Genomic DNA, 19,203 nt, shown 5'->3' with positions numbered 1-19,203 from the left:
CCTGGTCAGGCTGGTTGCGGACGCTCCTTGGCGACTTCCTCTCAGGGAGGATCTGCTGGCTCAGGGACCGATCTTCCATCCTGCTTTACGATCGCTGGTTTTAATGGCCTGGCTATTGAGACCCAGGTGCTGAAGGACAAGGGATTGTCAACTTCAGTTATTCCTACTCTAATTAAAGCAAGGAAAGCGACTTCCAGAAAAACCTATCATCGCACATGGAAGTCTTATATCGCGTGGTGTGAATCCCTTGGATTTCCTCCACGTGCCTATTCGGTGACCCGAATCTTGGCTTTTCTGCAACAGGGGGTTGAGCAGAAGCTGGCCTTGAGTACTATCAAGGGTCAGGTTTCAGCATTAGCAATCTTCTTTCAGAAGCCTTTGGCTACTCATTCCTTGGTGCAGAATTTCATCCAGGGGGTGCGGTACCTGGCTCCGCCAGTGCGCGCGCCTTTACCGCCCTGAAATCTTAATTTGGTGTTGTCGGTTCTTCAGAAACCTCCCTTTGAAAATATTAGGGAGATTCCCTTGCTTACGTTATCCCAGAAGGTGGCCTTCTTGGTGGCCATCACTTCTGCACGTAGGGTGTCAGAACTGGCCGCATTATCTTGTCGTTCCCCATATCTGGTGGTTCATAGGGATAAGGTGGTTCTTCGTCCGAATCCATCCTTCCTTCCTAAAGTGGTTTCAGAGTTTCATCTGAATGAAGATATTGTGTTACCTTCCCTGTGTCCTAAGCCCATTCATCCTCGGGAGTTTGCGTTACATTCCTTGGATGTGGTTCGGGCAATCAGGGTATACTTGAAAACTACGGACTCGTTTCGTAAGACGGATTCACTTTTTGTGATCACGGATGGCCCCAAAAAGGGGTTGCCTGCATCCGCCACGACTATCTCCAAATGGATCAGACAGACGGTGGTACAGGCTTATTCTATTAAGGGTCGGAATCCTCCGTTCCCTGTTAAGGCGCACTCCACTCGGGCGCTTAGTGCTTCCTGGGCCTTCCGCCATCAGGCGTCAGTGGTCCAGGTTTGCAAGGCGGCTACCTGGTCGTCGGTTCATACCTTTACAAAATTTTATAAAGTTGATGTGTTGGCATCGGCGGATGCCTCTTTTGGCCGCAAGGTTTTGCAGGCCGCAATTTGAGGAGACCGTTGGTCTACCTCGAGGGTTTTTTTCTGTTGGGTTTTCAGTTGAGTCTCATCCTTTGGTTTGATGAGCCTTTAAGACTTCTAGTCGGCACCGGTTGGGCCTTCTGGATTTACATTTTGATTTCTGTTATCCCACCCCTCATTTGTGGCACTGCTTTGGGACGTCCCAATTTGATATTAATCAAGAGGACTGCGTCTGTCAATGAGCGACATAGAAAAATGGATTTTTGTAAAATCTTACCGTAAAATCCTTTTCTCTTAAGCTCATTGACAGACGCAGTACCCGCCCCTCTATTTTTGAGTTGGGTTGGGTTAAATTCTCTGACACTGCTTTGTGACATAACTAACATCCTGTAGCAGAGAGAGAGAGGCTATACCCTCTGGGACTGCCCCTAAGGTGTGGCCAGAACGTTTTTCCTTCTGCCTATAGAGGGCAGTATAACACAATTTGATATTAATCTAGAGGACTGCGTCTGTCAATGAGCTTAAGAGAAAAGGATTTTACGGTAAGATTTTACAAAAATCCATTTTTGCCTCACCTGAGTGGCTTTTCTTTATCAGTGGCAGTGGGGATAGGGATGGCAGTGGTGGTGGGGATAGGGATGACATCTGTGGCAGTGGTGGTGGGGATTGGGATGACATCAGTGGCAGTATTGGTGGGGGATATGGGTGACATCAGTGGCAGTGGAGGGGATTGGGATGACATCAGTGGCAGTGGAGGGGATTGGGATGACATCAGTGACAGTGGAGGGGATTGGGATGACATCAGTGGCAGGCAGTGGGGATAGGGGTGACTTCAGTGGCAGTGGGGATAGGGATGACATTAGTAGCAGTGGTAGGGATAGGGATGATATCAGTGGCATTAGTGGCGGGGATAGGGATTACATGAGTGGGAATGGTGAGGATAGGGATTACATCAGTGGCAGTGGTGTTGGGGATAGGTTGACATCAGTGGCAGTAGTGGTTGGGATATGGGTGACATCAGTGGCAGTGGAGGGGAATAGGGATGACATCAGTGGCAGTTGGGATAGGGATGACATCAGTGGTGGGGATAGGGATGACATTAGTGGCGCTGGTGAGGATAGGGATTACACGAGTGGGAATGGTGAGGATAGGGATGACCTCAGTGGTAGTGGGGATGGGGATGACATCAGTGGCAGTGGTGGCGGGGATACGGATGACATCTGTGGCAGCGGTGGCGGGGATAGGGATGGCATCAGTGGCAGTAGTGGTGGGGATATGGGTGACATCAGAGGCAGTGGTGAGTATAGGGATGACAATGTCCACTGCCACTGATGTCATCCCTATCCCCACCACCACTGCTACTGATGTCATCCCTATCCCCTCCTATCACCACTGCCTCATGGGGAGGGGGGGTGTTATCAGGCTTAGGGATAGCAGTGGGAGGGATGGGATAAGGCAGGGGAGGGTAGTGGGAGGGATGGGATCAGGCATTAGGCAGAGGGATAGCAGTGGGAGGGATGGGATCAGGCAGAGGAATGATGGTGGGAGGGATAGGAACAGGCAGAGGGATGACGGCAGGGGGATGGGATCAGGCAGAGGGATGGTGGGGGGATGGGATCAGGCAGAGGGATGGCAGTGGAAGGGATGGGATCAGGCAGAGGGATGGTGGTGGGATGGATGGGATCAGGCAGAGAGATGGTGGTGGGATCGATGGAATCAGTGACTGGCACTTACCTGCTCTCAGTGTCAGTCGATTCCCCCTCCTCCATGCTCAGTGTGTCTCTACTCTCTTTCTCCCTTCACGTGCCTCAAGTGATGCCTCTCCTTGCGGAATGGAGAGCTTCTTCCCCCTACACTCTACTGGCTGTTAGCTGGTCATCTGACTTTCTGCTCTGCCTCCCGACATCACTGGATGGATTCTGCAGCAATAGGCGGCCAGCAACCCCCCCCCCCCTTTCGCCGGGCGACCCTTCAACGGGCGTCCCACCCAGCTACAATGGGGGGAAATGTGCCCCCCCCACAGTAATGGAACAGGCGGGCGGGCGGGCACCCCCATAGTGGCGGAACTCCAGGGCCTAGTCGCAAGTGCGACTGCTGCGACCCTGGTAAATCTGCCACTGTGTCCATGCACACTTAGACTTTTAAACAGTCTTTAGCGACAGAGACTTTAAGAAGCAGAAAAAAACCACTGCCAGTGCCTTCGGGAGCAGTAGAGTTTTGTCTTAAAAAACGTTTGACACTTGTTAATGCTGGACGTGTTAATTCATTTCAGTGGCCAGAATAAATCATTATTCTGGCCACTGAAATTAATTCATGCCCAAGCGATTCACACCTGTAAATGCGCCAAATACTTTTTCAAACGTCTGGCGGTTTTTCTGTCAAAACACTGCTGTCAGGAGGAATGTTTCCAAACCACCCTGTGTTCCCATTATGGAGCCAAAGTAGTAATTCTTGTAAAAAATAGTTCTTTTGAACAAAAGGATGTACAGAACTGACATGGGAACAACCCATAATTAAAAGGCATGGTGGTTGTTATTCTTATACAGGATTTTAAGAGGGCTAACAGTTTGCACAGTGCTTTGCAAAATATTATGTGCTCAGTATTGGAAAGAAGGAATTTGAGGGAATCGTGCAACATCCATGCGAATATGTCAAAAGGTAAGTTAGTGATGTGCAGGGAAACAGAAGGGGTAAGCAGAGGAGTGGAAATAGATATGGCTGTCGTCGTCATAAGCTATAAAATGTATTTCAACAAAATTTCTATACTATATATCCCATACGGAATAAACGTTTTTATAATGACATTTTTGGAGGTAAAAATGTTTCGTTTCAAATCAGTACTCTCTGTTCCTCTCCTCTTACTCTTTGCGTAGGGGTTCCGCCAAGGCCCTGTCCTTGGGCCCCTTCTATTTTCGAACTACAACTTCTACCTGGGCTAGTTGATAACCTCCCATGGGGTGGGAGGGCCCTGCATTTTTTCCTCCAAAAATGTCATTATAAAAACTTTTATTCCGTATGGGATATATTATATAGAAATTTTGTTGAAATACATTTTATAGCTTTGAAACACGTAAGCGCCGGTTCACACTGCAGCGAAGCTACTTCGCACCGCGACGCGACCTCGGAGCGGCCGCCACGGACTTCATAACATTGAAGTCTATGGCGGTCGCCCCAAAGAAGCTCCGGACCCTTTTTCTAGGTCGGAGCAACTTGTGTCGCTCCTATTAGAACGGGTCCGCAGCTTCCCTATGGGAGGCGACCTGTGAGGCGACCAGGTCGCCTCACAGGTCACCCTAGTGTGAACCGGCCGTAAGGGTAATGAATCATTCAGCATATGATCTGCAATGTTTACTAATAATTGGGCTGATTTATTAAAGGAGTTGAGAATCATTCAAAAAAGTGCGATTATTAACTACAATTATCCAGTTATGTGAAAAGCAAATGCCTGTTTAATTTGAATACCCAGTCATGTACTCATGTTTGCAATAAATAGATAATTGAAGTGAATATTCACATTATTATTTTGAATTAAGATTCTCAACTCCTTCAGTAAGTCAGCCTCAATGTCTGTTAGAGCACCTTCTTCTGTGAAAGTGGAAAAGCCTTATCAAGGCTGGAAAGCTTGCTATGTATCACACTGTGCTTTGTGCAGCAAAAGTACCTAGTGTATTGATTTGTCATTTGTCATAGATTTCTCTCTCCCTCCATTTATTTTTGTTTAAACAGCATCATGTTTTAGTTATTATCAGGAACAGGATATGAGAATAACTGATGAAGAATGATAGACCATGTACCATATTTGAACAGGTGGAGAGAATTGAGTCAAACGTGTTTTAAATACCGCTATAGAGAATGAGCCTTCAGATAGACACTGTAGGTAGCAAGTGCAAAGATGAGTAATATCTGTGTCCGTTTCTTCAATCATTTGGGGTTTTGCTTTTTTTTTACGTAAGGTTGAGTGGCCGTTAAAGCCTCAGCAATTTCTCAGAGCTGTTTGCAGACTTCATCTCTTTTACCCTTGTTTTGCACTTTGGTGTGAAAACTTTTTGTTGAATTCTGTAGCTTTGTGTAGACTTCTATTTTCATATTTTCCAGATCTTTTTTTTTTTTTTTTTCGTTTTTTTTGTTGGTCTTTTTGCATTTTCTAATATCTTTCACATAATCAGAACTTTATTTCAAGCATCTTTAGTTTTACAAGCGAAACTTTTTTAAATATTTCTGTACATTTTATCCACTGCACCGTATACTAGTCTGTAAGTTAAGTTTAGCCTGACTCATTGGGGCTGCTTTACTAAAGGCAAGTAGGCTCTTTGTTTTGCAGGGGATTTTCCCTTAGCTTAGTTAAAGAGGTAAAGTTCTCCTACTTTCACTAGCCAACCATTTGCAAGCAAATTTTTTATTTCTTTTGTATGCGTATGTGTATTCTGTGCAATGTGTGAACTCTTTTGCAAAGTAAACAGCTCAGTGCGGGGAAAGGTGCACAGTACCATGTTCAATGTTTCAACCTAAATTCGGGTGTAGTTACTAAAAAAGAACTTATCCTTTAGCTCCTCTCCTGTTCCTAAACTGTTGTCTATTTCCAGTGACTGTTCAATTACTTAACACTTCACCTAACAATCTGCCTACAGTCTTAATAAAACAAAGCAAATGTGTTATTGCCTCCCTCTGCTTTCACCTTTTGGGACGAATTAAGATATCAGGGTAAAATCGTGACTTGCATGTGCTGCTATAGTGTTAGAGTAGGATGCCAGCTAAGGTCTGGAACAAACTTTACAGGCACAAAGTTAGTAGCACAGTTCAGCCTCATCAGCTGTCGACCTCTCATAGAATTTTACAGGCTGACGGCAGCAGGCTGGCCAGTGTGCCTGTGCCTTCCACTTGCACCTAAATGCCAGAGTCTCATGCATTAGGGCTTAATGCCCAGTGTGCATATAAGGTCTAACTAAGCATATTTCAACTAATGAGTTTTGATCATCAGACTTTTCTTTGCAATAAACACGGTTTTACTGTAAGGCTTCATTCACATTGACACTCTGCGTTTAGCTTTTCCAACTGCAGGATAAGTTATCTGAGAAATATAAACTGCTTTTATTGCCTCCCAGATCACTTTTTCCTGCTTTTAGATGGTCCTGCTTTAAAGCAGGTTTAGCCGTGTTTAGAAAAATTTATAGTGTCTAGTCAGATCGTAACAGTTACACTGGCACCTACATTATATGCATCTGGAAAAGTCCTCTAAACACAGGTTTGACGGTGCCAGTGTAAATGAGGTCTAAAAGCCAAAAGATTTAATCACTTTTGTTCTTTCACATATTATAGCACAGCATCTGAGGTGAATGGACAGGGTGTTCCTTTGTCGGCAAAAGGCCAGCCTATGGATGACATTGTGGAGGAATCTGAAAGCACTGTTCCATTACCCACACAAATAAACACATCACATGTCTCTGATGAACTTAATGCCATATCCCAAGTAAAAGGTTCTGGAAAATCCAAACAGAAAATTAATGTTAAAGAAGAGCTAGAAAAGAGACAAGGAGGAAAACACCTGCTAAACCTCGTTGTAATAGGTAATGTGTAAGCATTTTCTACACCCTGCTGTTCTGGGTTGGTGTTATTCATAAGACATTGTTTTGTTTTCTTGTAAAAGCCCATTTATATTGCTATGATGTTAAAACGTGTTTTAACCAGCCTTTACAAAACCTTTGCGGAACCCTTCTTCAGGTCTCAGGGAACTTCTGCTAAAACCAATTCATTGGAGGTCAGTGGGACAATTGCCTCCTAAATTGGTGGCCTGTAGGAAGAATGCCCTTAAAGTGATGGTCAGAATGCAACTTTTACAACCAAAAAGCTCATTGGTATCTTAAAGTTGGCTCTGCCAAGTGGTGTTGGCTCTGGAACTTGACAGGAAGTAAAGAGGTCAGTTAGCAAAAGCTCAAAGAACCCCTAGCAACTTCCAGTGGAACCCTAGGGTTCCATGGAACTCTGAATGAGAATAGCTGGTTTAAATATTTTTCTTTAATATAAAAACGTGTCACAAACCTAGGTAGGCATGTGATGATAAATGCATAATCAAGGGTTACCTTTAGTGAAACCTTAAAGCAGAGTTCCACCCAAAAGTGGAACTTCCACGTTAAATACTCCTGACCCCCTGACATGCAACATTTGGCGTGTAATTTTTTTTTGGGGGGGGGGGGGGGAGAGACAGATACCTAGATTTGACATGTACCTGCTCCCACTTCCACTCGAGCCGCCTAGGCGACTCAAGCAGAAGTTCTCCTCCCCCCGCAATCTTCTGGGGCGCATTATAAATGGCCAGGTCCCAGAAGATTGCCCGGCCATTTACAACGTGCAGCGTAACTCACGCATGCGCAGTGCGCACCTGGCTATGAAGCTGCAAGCTGTCACAGCTGGGGGCCCACACTAGAGATGCCGGCGCTGCCGAGAGGAGCGAGGCTTCGGGCATCGCTGGATCATGGGACAGGTGAGTGTGTGTTTATAAAAGTCAGCAGCTACACTTTTGGTAGCTGCTGACTTTTAATAAACACAAAAACGAGTGAAACTCCGCTTTAAGTGTCAAAATGATCACTAGGTCTGAAGATATTATCTATTGACGTACAGTGTATGCAATTTAAAAATGATATAATTTTGTTTTCATGTATATATTTTTGTTATCCTGCCCATTTTGGCACCCAAGCCCCCATAACGTAGCATATCATTTGGCTTTCTGTTGGCCTGTAGCTTTTGATGGTTTGGCATGCTGTTTTCACTGAAGATAACCATTTTCAAGTAGACGCTTTGTCTTAAAGCCCAAGCTTCCTTAAAAAATACAATTCTAAAAAAGCACAGGGGGACATTACTTTTCTTCAGTGGGATGCATCCCATGTGCTGCTGTGTTCTCCTAGTAGAAATCCTCCTAACAGTGACACCCCCCCCCCCCCTACTCTCGCTGTAGTAATCTTTTTTTTTTTTTTTTTTTTGTGGTGGGGGTAATAGAACCAAGGGAGCTGTCACAAGTTCCGATCAAGAGTGCCCAACTATGTCTACCCTTTCCGTCCTGCTCCTTCATTCATAGAAGCCAGTGCTACAGATTCTATGAATTAAATGTGAGCTATGAATGGAGGGGTGGACCCTTCAATCACCTGCTTCTCCTCTATTCAGAGATCCTGTTTCACTTCTAAAAGCTTTAGTACCGGCTTCTGTGAAAGGAGGAGGTGGGTGGAAAAGGCAGGGATATTCGGGCATTCATGATAAGAGCCTGTGACAGCGCTCCGTTTTGGCTTCTTTCACGCGAATGTTCTGATCGGGTCCGCCTGTCTGTTTTTCAGGCAGACCCGATCAGAACCTCCATTCTCCTCTATGGAGTGGCGGGTATAAATGACATGTGTCTGTTAGGCCGGGTCGGATGGCAGTCAATGTAAACAGACAAGGGGGTCGGTTTACATCAGACTGCCTATAGAGGAATGCGGGCTGTGCCTGTGTCCACTCTGCATAAGCAAAGCGGGCACAGACCGGTCATCCACCTGCTTAGTGGGTATCAGCAGACAGACTCCCTGCTGAGCAAACAAGTTACAGCCAACGTCCACCCTAAGTGAAAGGGGCCTTAGTTTTGAAAGATTGCGGTGAAGGGGGCAGGGGATGCACATTGGCGAAGGAAGATTTCTACTACAGGAGAGCACAGCAGTACAAGAAGCACATCACACTGAAGGTAAGTAATTTCCCTTGGGCTTGCTTGCTTATTTATTTATTTCATGTATTTTTTTATTTACATAAACTTGGTCTTTAACCAAGTATTTATTTAGGATTACTTTAAGTCCTTTTTAAAAGTAGGGGAGCTGCCTTTGGAGAAAATACTGATTGCCTGGTATTTTCTGCCTTTGGAGTTACTGACCTAGGGCAAGTATGCATCCATAAATATTATTTGTATTGGATGCAAGCAGCTCAACAGGAAAACTAGTCAAATAACACTTGAAAAAGAGAGGTTAGCAGTGGTGGCTTCATTGTTTTTGTTAGGACTGGTTTCCTTTAACCAGTCGCAGACATGAGGCATGCTACATATGCCCAAAAACTTTATAAAAAAAAATCTATCTAAAAGGTAAAAAAAAAAAAAAAAAAAAAAGAAAAATATTCCTAATGGGGAAATCAACAGAATTAAGAATAAACATTCATTAGTGTGTGAATTTTAGCTTCTACTGCACACAAGAAAATAACATTTTTTTTATCTTTTTTTGCTTTTTGTAATCAGGCCATGTTGATGCTGGGAAAAGCACACTTATGGGTCATCTATTATATCTCTTGGGACATGTGAACAAACGAACCATGCACAAATATGAGCAAGAGTCCAAGAAAGCAGGAAAAGCTTCTTTTGCATATGCTTGGGTACTCGATGAGACGGGTGAAGAGAGGCAAAGGTATTTTTTATGAGATTAGTGGCTTGTCCTAAATATCTGGTTACATAAAATCTTCTAGAACCCATAAGTCACTATGACCAGTTTGTGGGAAGGCATTTGTATATTTCCGGTTTTGTTGGGGTATGAAGCTATTCCTGCCTTAAAAATACTGTGTCTCCTAGACAACATTCATTGTCATTTGAATTTTATATTTTTTCTGATATTCGATGTACATAATCCAGCAATTTTTTTTTCCTTATTGTAGAGGAGTGACTATGGATGTAGGCATGACCAAATTTGAAACAAAGTCCAAAGTTATTACTTTAATGGATGCTCCGGGGCACAAGGATTTTATCCCAAATATGATTACAGGTGCTGCTCAAGTAAGTTCTGTTTGTTTCTATTATCAGTGATGTACTCTACATTTATTTACCTAGAAGTGTAAAAATTTTTTTTTAAACCTGGCAGAAGTTTACTACTATTTTCAAATCTAAAAGCAAAAAATTGTTGTTAGACTTCTACTTTAAAATGCTGTGTCCCTGTTTCCTGTGACAAGTTGTCATTTGCTGTTATTTTGATTAGTCGGCATTGAAGGAAAGAAAAAAAAGGTTTTATCTCTTTATTTTTTTATTTAAAAAGCCGCCCCCCGCACGAAGAGTCCCCACTGGCTTTCGCTACACTTTCAGTGTAGCGCCAGTCTTATGGGGTGGAGGCAAATCAATCTGGCGCCCCCATAAAGCGACCGCACTGATGCCGGTATGATAATACTGGCTGGCCTGACATTTGGACAGACTGGGAGCTGCACTTAATACAACTGGCAGCCGCCAATATTAGTAAGTGTGGCACTGGCAGCAGGTCTTAGCAGCCTAATGCTCCACCTACCCTCCTCTGGGGCATCTTTGTGAGGAAGTTACGATATGTAATGTAACTTCCTCCCAGGGCTCTCTGTGTCAATTGTGAAGAGAAGAGGAAAACCCCCAGGTATGGCAGCAGAGGGTTTTTTTTCTTTGCATTCTCACTGACAACTCTTAAGAGGGCCTTTAGGTAGTTTCCTTCCTGCTTGATAACTTTGAAGAGATATATAAAGTTATTTCCTTGAGTCATACTTTCAGCGCTAATGAATCTTACCTATTATCCTGGAATTAATAGGGTTAAATCTTGAGAGCTCCGGAGTTGGTGTAATGAAAATATTAGGCTTTTGTTGTCTTCTGGAGTAAAGCAAAGCTGAAATGTATACTTTTTTTTGCTCATGGTTTTTGCAACCTGCTGATTTGTCTTTGGTTTTTCTATATAGGAACATCTTTATGCAAGTTAAACCTGTTTTGTTAAGCAAAATGCACAGGTTAAAGATCTTTCAGTCTGTGTGTTAACAACATATTTTGGGGAAATTTTTGGCCTGATTGAGTACTAATTCTTTGACTATGAAACTGTTTTGTGAATGTCACATGACCACCATCAAACGGAACAGTTGGGCTGGTCACCATCCCTGATGTTCCTCTTGGAATAAGTAGCGTCGACAGCCAAGAGGAAAAGGTGGAGCCTAAAAAGAAAAGGGTGTGGTTTACAGATGGCAGGGTGGGTCTTAAACAGGAAGGGGTGTGGCATTGACAGGAAGGGGTGGGTCATTTTTAAATTGGGGTTTTAAACATGGGTTTAGTCAGGCCTAGGGCAGCACAAAACCTAAATACACCACTGTTACCAAGTTAGTACTATTGCATATAAACCTGCTTTTCTATAATATTTCTTTGTGTATAGACGGTTTCCTGTCTTTTAGGCTGACGTGGCCGTTTTGGTTGTAGATGCCAGCCGTGGGGAATTTGAAGCAGGTTTTGAAGCTGGTGGACAGACACGTGAGCATGCACTGCTGGTCCGCTCTCTTGGTGTAACTCAGCTTGCAGTAGCAGTCAACAAAATGGATCAGGTACATTGTCTTATATTTATTAATCAATACATGTGAAACTTTATTTGCTGGATTTTTCCCTATCTTTGAAAAACCATGTGCATATGCCTTACTCTGTAAGACTATGACTTGTTTCCATCAGTAGCCATAGTTTTGATGCCTGGTAAATGGAGGTTATCTTGTAGTACTTTGAACATACTTAAAGCTGGGTACACACAGATCGAAATTTGGATAGTTCAGCAGGAAGCCAATTGGCTTAATCGCTGATCAGTGTGTTCTGACAGCAGAGAGTCCCCACTGTCAGAATAAAATGTAAGGATGCAGGAATCTGGCATTTTTTTCCCCGTTCAGCCCGCTGGCGTTGACCGTATGTACTCAGCTTTAGTATTCCCATTTTTGAGAGTACAGAATTCCATCACGCTATGGAGCATTGTTTATTCCAAAACCTCAGAATACATGCAAATATCTGAACTCAGTAAGGCCCCTTCCACATGGAGGGGGGTCCGTTGGAGTCTGCCTGCTCAGCGGGGAATCTGGCCGCTGATCCCAGCTGAACAGGCAGATGGCTGGTCTGCATCCGACTCCTCTATGGGTGGTTATACAGTGGGGTGAACAAGTATTTGATACACTGCCGATTTTGCAGGTTTTCCTACTTACAAAGCATGTAGAGGTCTAATTGTTATCATAGGTACTCTTCAACTGTGAGTGACAGAATCTAAAATAAAAATCCAGAAAATCACATTGTATGATTTTTAAGTAATTCATTTGCATTTTATTGCATGACATAAGTATTTGATACATCAGAAAAGCAGAACTTTATATTTGGTACAGAAACCTTTGTTTGCAATTACAGAGATCATACGTTTCCTGTAGTTCTTGATCAGGTTTGCAGTCACTGCAGCAGGGATTTTGGCCCACTCCATACAGAGCTTCTCCAGATCCTTCAGGTTTCGGGGCTGTCGCTGGGCAATACGGACTTCCAGCTCCTTCCAAAGATTCTCTATTGGGTTCAGGTCTGGGGACTGGCTAGGCCACTCCAGGACCTTGAGATGCTTCTTACGGAGCCACTCCTTAGTTGCCCTGGCTGTGTGTTTCGGGTCGTTGTCATGCTGGAAGACCCAGCCACGACCCATCTTCAATGCTTTTACTGAGGGAAGGAGGTTGTTGGCCAAGATATTGCGATACATGGCCTCATCCATCCTCCCCTCAATATGGTGCAGTCATCCTGTCCCCTTTGCAGAAAAGCATCCCCAAAGAATGATGTTTCCACCTCCATGCTTTATGGTTGGGATGGTGTTCTTGGGGTTGTACTCATCCTTCTTATTCCTCCAAACACGGCGAGTGGAGTTTAGACTAACATCAGACCGCATGACCTTCTCCCATTCCTCCTCTGGATCTACCAGATGGTCACTGGCAAATTTCAGATGGACCTGGACATGCGCTGGCTTGAGCATGGGGACCTTTTAATCCATGACGGCGTAGTGTGTTACTAATGGTTTTCTTTGAGACTGTAGTCCCAGCTCTCTTCAGGTCATTGACCAGGTCCTGCCGTGTAGTTCTGGGCTAATCCCTCACCTTTCTCATGATCATTGATTCCCCACGAGGTGAGATCTTGCACAGAGCCCCAGTCCGAGGGAGATTGACCGTCATCTTGAACTTCTTCCATTTTCTAATAATTGCACCAACAGTTGTTGCCTTCTCACCAAGCTGCTTGCCTATTGTCCTGTAGCCCATTCCAGCCTTGTGCCGGTCTACAATTTTATCTCTGATGTCCTTACACAGCTCTCTGGTCTTGGCCATTGTGGAGAGTTTGGAGTCTCTTTGAGTGTGTGGACAGATGTCTTTTTATACAGGTAACAAGTTCAAACAGGTGCAGTTAATACAGGTAATGAGTGGAGCACAGGAGGGCTTCTTAAAGAAAAAATAACAGGTTTGTGAGAGCCAGAATTCTTACTGGTTGACAGGTAATCAATACTTATGTTGCAATAAAAATCATACAATGTGATTTTCTGGATTTTTGTTTTAGATTCCTTCTCTCACAGTTGAAGAGTACTTATGATAAAAAATTGCGGACCTCTACATGCTTTGTAAGTAGGAAAACCTGCAAAATCGGCAGTGTATCAAATACTTGTTCTCCCCACTGCATATAAACAGACCGCATGTCTGTTTACACCCGACTGCCATTCGATCCAATCTGCTAGACCAGGGGTCTCCAAACTTTATAAACGGAGGGCTAGTTTACTGTCTTTCAGGCTTTAGGAGGACCAGACTGTGAGCGGTGAGGCTAGAAATTGTCCTGGCTTCAGTGGGAGTATACAGTGCCCCAACTTTGATATTAGGGGAGGAATAATGCCCCATTTTTTATCAGTTGTAGGAATTAATGCTTCATTGTTGGTGTTAGTGGGAGGAATAATGCCTCATATCAGGGGTCAGTTAAAAACAAGCAAAGGGCCGCATCTGGCCCCCAGGCCACAGTTTGGACACCACTGTGCTAGACGGATGGGGAACAGATCCTCATCCATCTGTTTTTATCAGATCGAGTGTCGGTAGGTGTAAAAGGACCCATGTCCACTTACACCCGCGGCTACATAGATGAGACTGGAGGTTCCGATCGGGTCTGCCTTATAAACTGATAGGCAGGCCTGATCGGTCCACTAGTGTAAAAGGGGCATAGGAGCTAATATGGCTCTATATTGACATCTGCTTAACACATTGTCATTTTTTTTTGCAGTCTTATTCTGACTTCAGAGACCTTGATCTGTATTGCAGAAGCAGTAAAATTAAGTTTTTACGTTACATTTTTAGGGAACGGTGTCAATTCAGGCTTACCAGATAAGGGAGCACAGGGAAAATCTCACCACTGTGCTGATTTTCATTCATAGTCGAGTTTCCTTGCTGATTGTGGGGAGAAAACAGGAAGCCACAAAAGTACAGGCTGTGGCAGGTGTGTGTGAATCACAAGAGTGGCTAAGTCACACATTTTGTCACCTAAACCACCTTGTGTATAGATTTCATCAGCTTGGCTGAAGTTCTACTTTAGTTACAGACTACTTTGGAGACTTTTGTCAAATTAAAAATTCAGATGCTCCATTTGTGTTATGCCACATCTGTCAGAATTCATTGCTAATTTATGGGCATTTATGCATAGATTATTATTAATTATAATTTACCGTGCTATACCATGCTTTCACTTACCCCTGCAGCTTTTTGCTTTTTGTTCCACCTTGTTACAAGCTTTCTTATATTACCTGTAGGTTAACTGGCAACAAGAACGATTTCGGGAAGTTACTAGTAAGCTTGGGCACTTTCTGAAACAAGCTGGATTTAAGGTAGCATTAACATTTATTTAAATTTGTCAAATATCATATACTTTTGATTTGTAAAGCAAGAGCACAGACTTCATGAGTGTGGGACCTTGATCTGGTTGTATTTGATATTTCCCACATGATTTACCCACAGATCGTTTTATTTCAGAGATAGATATGGCAGAGTTTAGTGGGTAATACAGTACAATTGTCCTGCCATGCCATCGGTAATATGGCGGTGTTCATACAGGCAACACACCCTTTCCCCATATTATTTATTAACAAAGCTGTGCAGGAAAGCTGCTATCCTAGGCACATCTGGACATTTCTTGGTAATATCATGTGACGATTGATGTCATTTCATAGTGCATAGCCATAGAGCATCAGGCCAGAGACAAGGATAGTACCGTATATCTTCACAGCTCTGCATGTAAGAGAAGTTTTTTTCTGGTTTATGCTGTTATTTGCTTTATATCATATCAAACTTGACAAAATCAATAAAATGTTTGTGAAATAAAAGATATATCTAAACCTATATATTTAATATATTGCAGCTTACCTGCCTATGGAGGTAGTAGCTATTTTTTTTTCATCTGGTGTCAATAATGCAGTCAAAAATGCAGTACAGCCAGTGAATACGAAGTTATCAGCTAAGATTTCTGGAAAGGTCAACAGGTTTTTTTCTTCTCTATTGGGGGACACAGGCAGTTCTTCATCTATGAGTTATACTGCAGCCTGTAGAAGGATTGGACACTGGCAACCAAGAAAAACTAGGATTACTACCTGCATGTCTCAGGTTTTTTTTTGCTAGTGTCCTTTGATACATTGCTGCTAGAGCCGGTCTTTGATTGTAGCTGTCTGGTGAGGCCATCCTCTGCCTGGCTTTTGGAGTTCCACGTCTAGACCCTGCTGGATTGGATGTTGCAGAGATAACTTGGATGTGACCAAGGGTACTGGGTTCCACAAAGGGCCCTTTTCTATCTCTTCTGGAAAAAAATTTGGACGCAGATCGCTTTACTGGTCCAGAGCTGGCATTTCCTTAGCGTATGCCCTGTCCCTGAAGACTCACTTTGTGAGTAAGTCAAGCAACAGAAGCTACCACAGTTACATAGAATGTTGAACACCTTCAAAATTCCCCATTTTCCACCAGTTTTGCCACAGAAAGGATTAATGCTGTGAGACTGAGTGCTAATGTCAACTGCTGGGTGGAGTATTGCACATGAACGCTCTATCCTGTCGTATAACATTGAGGAATCATCTCCCCACTGCTGCTTAGGCTTGCAAAGAGTCACATAGAACATCGATCTTCAGTCCATTCCTTGCTTACAATAGTCATCTTCAGCTATCCTCACCTGTTACTATCCGTTTGGGTTTTGCAAGTACTAGAGGATACAGCTGTCCTTAACTACTTGCTGACCGCCAGCAGTACTTACTGTATACTGCGGTAGGTCAGCTCTGTCCTGCGAAACGGCATGACTGTCGCTTTGCAGGACTGCAATTGGGGCGCGCGAGCGCCCATTTACCACAGGGGGGGGGGGCAATCAGCCAGTCCGGCGCCTGTAATTGCCGCCGGGCACCTACGATCGCTCCCTGTGGTGACAGAACGGCGGTCTGCCGTTGTAAACACGGCAGACCGATATTCTGTCAGTAATGAACACAGGGATCCTGTGTTCCTCTTATTTAGGAATACGGGTCCCTGTGTTTATTAAGTAAATACACCCCCCACCCCACAGTTAGAAAACACCCCCTAGGGACACATTTAACCCTTTGATCACCCCTGGTGTTAACCCCTTCCTGTCATTAGTACAGTAACAGTGCATATTTTTAGCACTGATTACTGTAGTAATGTCACTGGTCCCCCAAAAGTGTCAAAAATGTCAGATGTTGCAGTCCCGCTAAAAATCGCTGATCGCCACCATTACTAGTAAAAAAGAAATAAAAATAAAAATGACATATATCTTTCTCCTAGTTTGTAGACGCAATAAATTTTGCGCAAACCAATCAATATACACTTATTGGGAGTTTTTTTACCAAAAATATGTAGCAGAATACAAAGCGTATTTCCACCTTTGCAGCCTAATTGTGATTATACCTAATTTAATTTTGTTTGGACTTTGGGTAGTCCCCAGCCCAGCAATTGGGACAAATCACCCTCAACTAACTGTGAAATGCTTGCAGTCAGCATGATACCTTCTCTTCAGAAACATTGAAAAGGTATGAAATATTTTAAACACTTAACATACATATATTGGGGTTTTCTCGAAGTGGAAATAAGCTTTAAAAGACCTCTTACCACTGCTGTGGTTGTTACCTTGATTATAGGACACATGGAGCAAATGGCTGTAGTGTTAAACTTCAGTTGTGATGGTCTGCTCTAGGCTTCCAGGTTCCAGGAGGGCATTCCAGTGATCCTCTTTGCGCCAGACTGGTCATGGTGGATATAGTATGCTGACCTGGTAAGACTTCTAGCAGATGCTTCATGGGCTTTGCCAAATCATGGAAATCTTTAGTCCCATCATCCTTCTTCAGGATCACTGGCTTTAGCTGTAGTCGAAGCCCAGGATGTAAGGGACTGAGAGCGTGTGATTCTTACAATGCTAAAAACTAAGAAGGCTACTTTACACAAGATCACCTGGCAAGCAAGGCATTCTTCAATTGGTGTGTCTCCAGGCTTCCACTTCAAAGGTTTCTCAATAGATTAAATCCTCTTTCCTGCGACTAGGTCTAGACAAGCATTTGGCTCTCAGCACTATCAAAAGTCCTTTTTTTTTTTCCTTCAACCCCTTATTTCAGGGACCATAGGCCTCTCACTCCTTGGTTAAGACCTATAAAGGGAGTTTCCTATGTAGCTCCCCCTTTTGTTTCTCAATAAGTTTGTGGTATATGAATCTACATCTTTCTTCTCTTCAGAAACTGCCGTTTGAACCTATTAGGGGCATTTCTATCTCTACTCTCACCCAAAACGTTGTCCTTTATTTAAGCCATAACTTCTGTGAGGCTAGTGTCTAAATTGGGAGCTATATCCTGCAAAGAACCCTTTTTGGTTTTGTACAGGGATAGGGTGGTGTTGAATGTCATGGCTTCCTTCTGGCCTAAGGTAGTTTCTCCCTTTCACCTCACAACAAGCGCATTGTTCTTTTGTCAAGGCTTATGACCATCCAAACTTTTGGTCTTAAGAATCAGTTTCCACCGTTTCCTGTCAAGGTGCACACTACTAGATCTGTGAGAGCTTCCTGTACTTTTCATCAAGCAGCTGTTTCCCAGATTCACAAGGCAGCTACCTGGTCTTCTGTTCACAGGTTCTCTCTACCAGATAGATGTCCTGGCCCCATCTGATGCTAGCTTCAGATATAAAGTCCTTCATGTAACTCTGCCGGTAGTCCCCGTTTCTCGATTGTTTGGTGTGTTGCCCACAGTTGCATTGTGAAAGACTTCCTGTGTTTCTTAATGGACAAGAAAGAAAATCAAATTTGTTTTTTTTTCATTGATGGACACATCTCCATATCTTCTTTGACCCTTGGGTTATGCTGCTGTCCATAGAAGAAGGACACTAGGCGAAAAAAAAGAATTGACAACGCCTATAGGGCAGTCCTCGGGGGGGGGGGGGGGGGGGGGGTATACTCCCACTTCCAGCTATAGGAGTTTTTTTCTGCCTAGTCAGGAGTAAGGACCTAATACCTTGCTGGGATCGTTGGTCCTAGTATTTTTTTCTTTTTTAAATGGAAAGTTTTTCTTTTATTATTTTCTGAACTACAATCAAGTCTCTTCCAGTGAGAACTACAATAAACTGCTGGACTGGGCGACACACTGGATATCCTAGATCTTTACAGTCTTCCCAGTCCAGCCAGCGAGCGTGACCCAACGGCAGCTCTGCGCTAGGTCGGCTGTGACATGACCGCAGCTGTGCGCTAGGTCGGCCGCGGCATAGCCCCACTGGACAGGGGGCTGGCGAGTTAAATGTCTCTCGAGGACGCATAGCCCTGGTCATGACCTGATTCGCAGCGTACCTCTGGCCTACAGCACCCCCATTCCAAGATGGTGCGGTGGTCTGCCCGGACACGGGCCCCCTGGGTTGGTACACCCCTCCATTGTGTCCTTTCTCCCCAACGGTGCTGCTCCTCATTATTGTGGTCCTCCCTGCCCAGTCTCTTTCACCTAGCCCCCCCTCCTCCTTGGGGTGGCCATACAATTTACATGTAAGGGGGGGTTCAGCGGTGATGGGGCGAGGGGGCGTGACGCCGGCTGACCAGTCCACAAAAATTCTGGAGTGATGGTCCTGGTGAGGGTCCCTGCCAGGACACCCCTTGCTAGCTGCATGTACCTGGTGGTCCTGTGGGGTACCAGGCGCCGCCATTTTGCCGTGGATGGTTCCTAATGATATCGGCTGCCATGTTTGTGTAGCTTGGCGGCCATTTTTGATCGTTTCTGATTGATTCTAATGCGGTGGCCATTTTCTGGTAGATTGTGGAGCGGTGATTCGGCAGTGGGCCTCTAGTGATAGT

General features: G+C 44.1%; 1 protein-coding gene across 1 annotated transcript in view; it reads left to right on the top strand.

Annotated features, from left to right (window-relative positions):
- The window catches only part of HBS1L (HBS1 like translational GTPase), a 232,444-nt gene that overhangs the window by 156,756 nt on the left and 56,485 nt on the right, over nt 1-19,203 (top strand). The window contains exons 6-10 of the mRNA XM_082249434.1: nt 6,429-6,676; nt 9,352-9,517; nt 9,762-9,879; nt 11,271-11,417; nt 14,651-14,725. Coding sequence (XP_082105560.1) covers nt 6,429-6,676; nt 9,352-9,517; nt 9,762-9,879; nt 11,271-11,417; nt 14,651-14,725 — 754 coding nt within the window. The remainder of the gene's footprint in view (nt 1-6,428; nt 6,677-9,351; nt 9,518-9,761; nt 9,880-11,270; nt 11,418-14,650; nt 14,726-19,203) is intronic.

Source organism: Pelophylax lessonae (genome assembly GCF_965119305.1).
Source record: "Pelophylax lessonae genome assembly, chromosome: 3".
Lineage (NCBI taxonomy): Eukaryota > Metazoa > Chordata > Amphibia > Anura > Ranidae > Pelophylax > Pelophylax lessonae.
The sequence above is the reverse complement of the archived record's forward strand: the minus strand, read 5'-3'. Positions and strand labels throughout refer to the sequence as shown.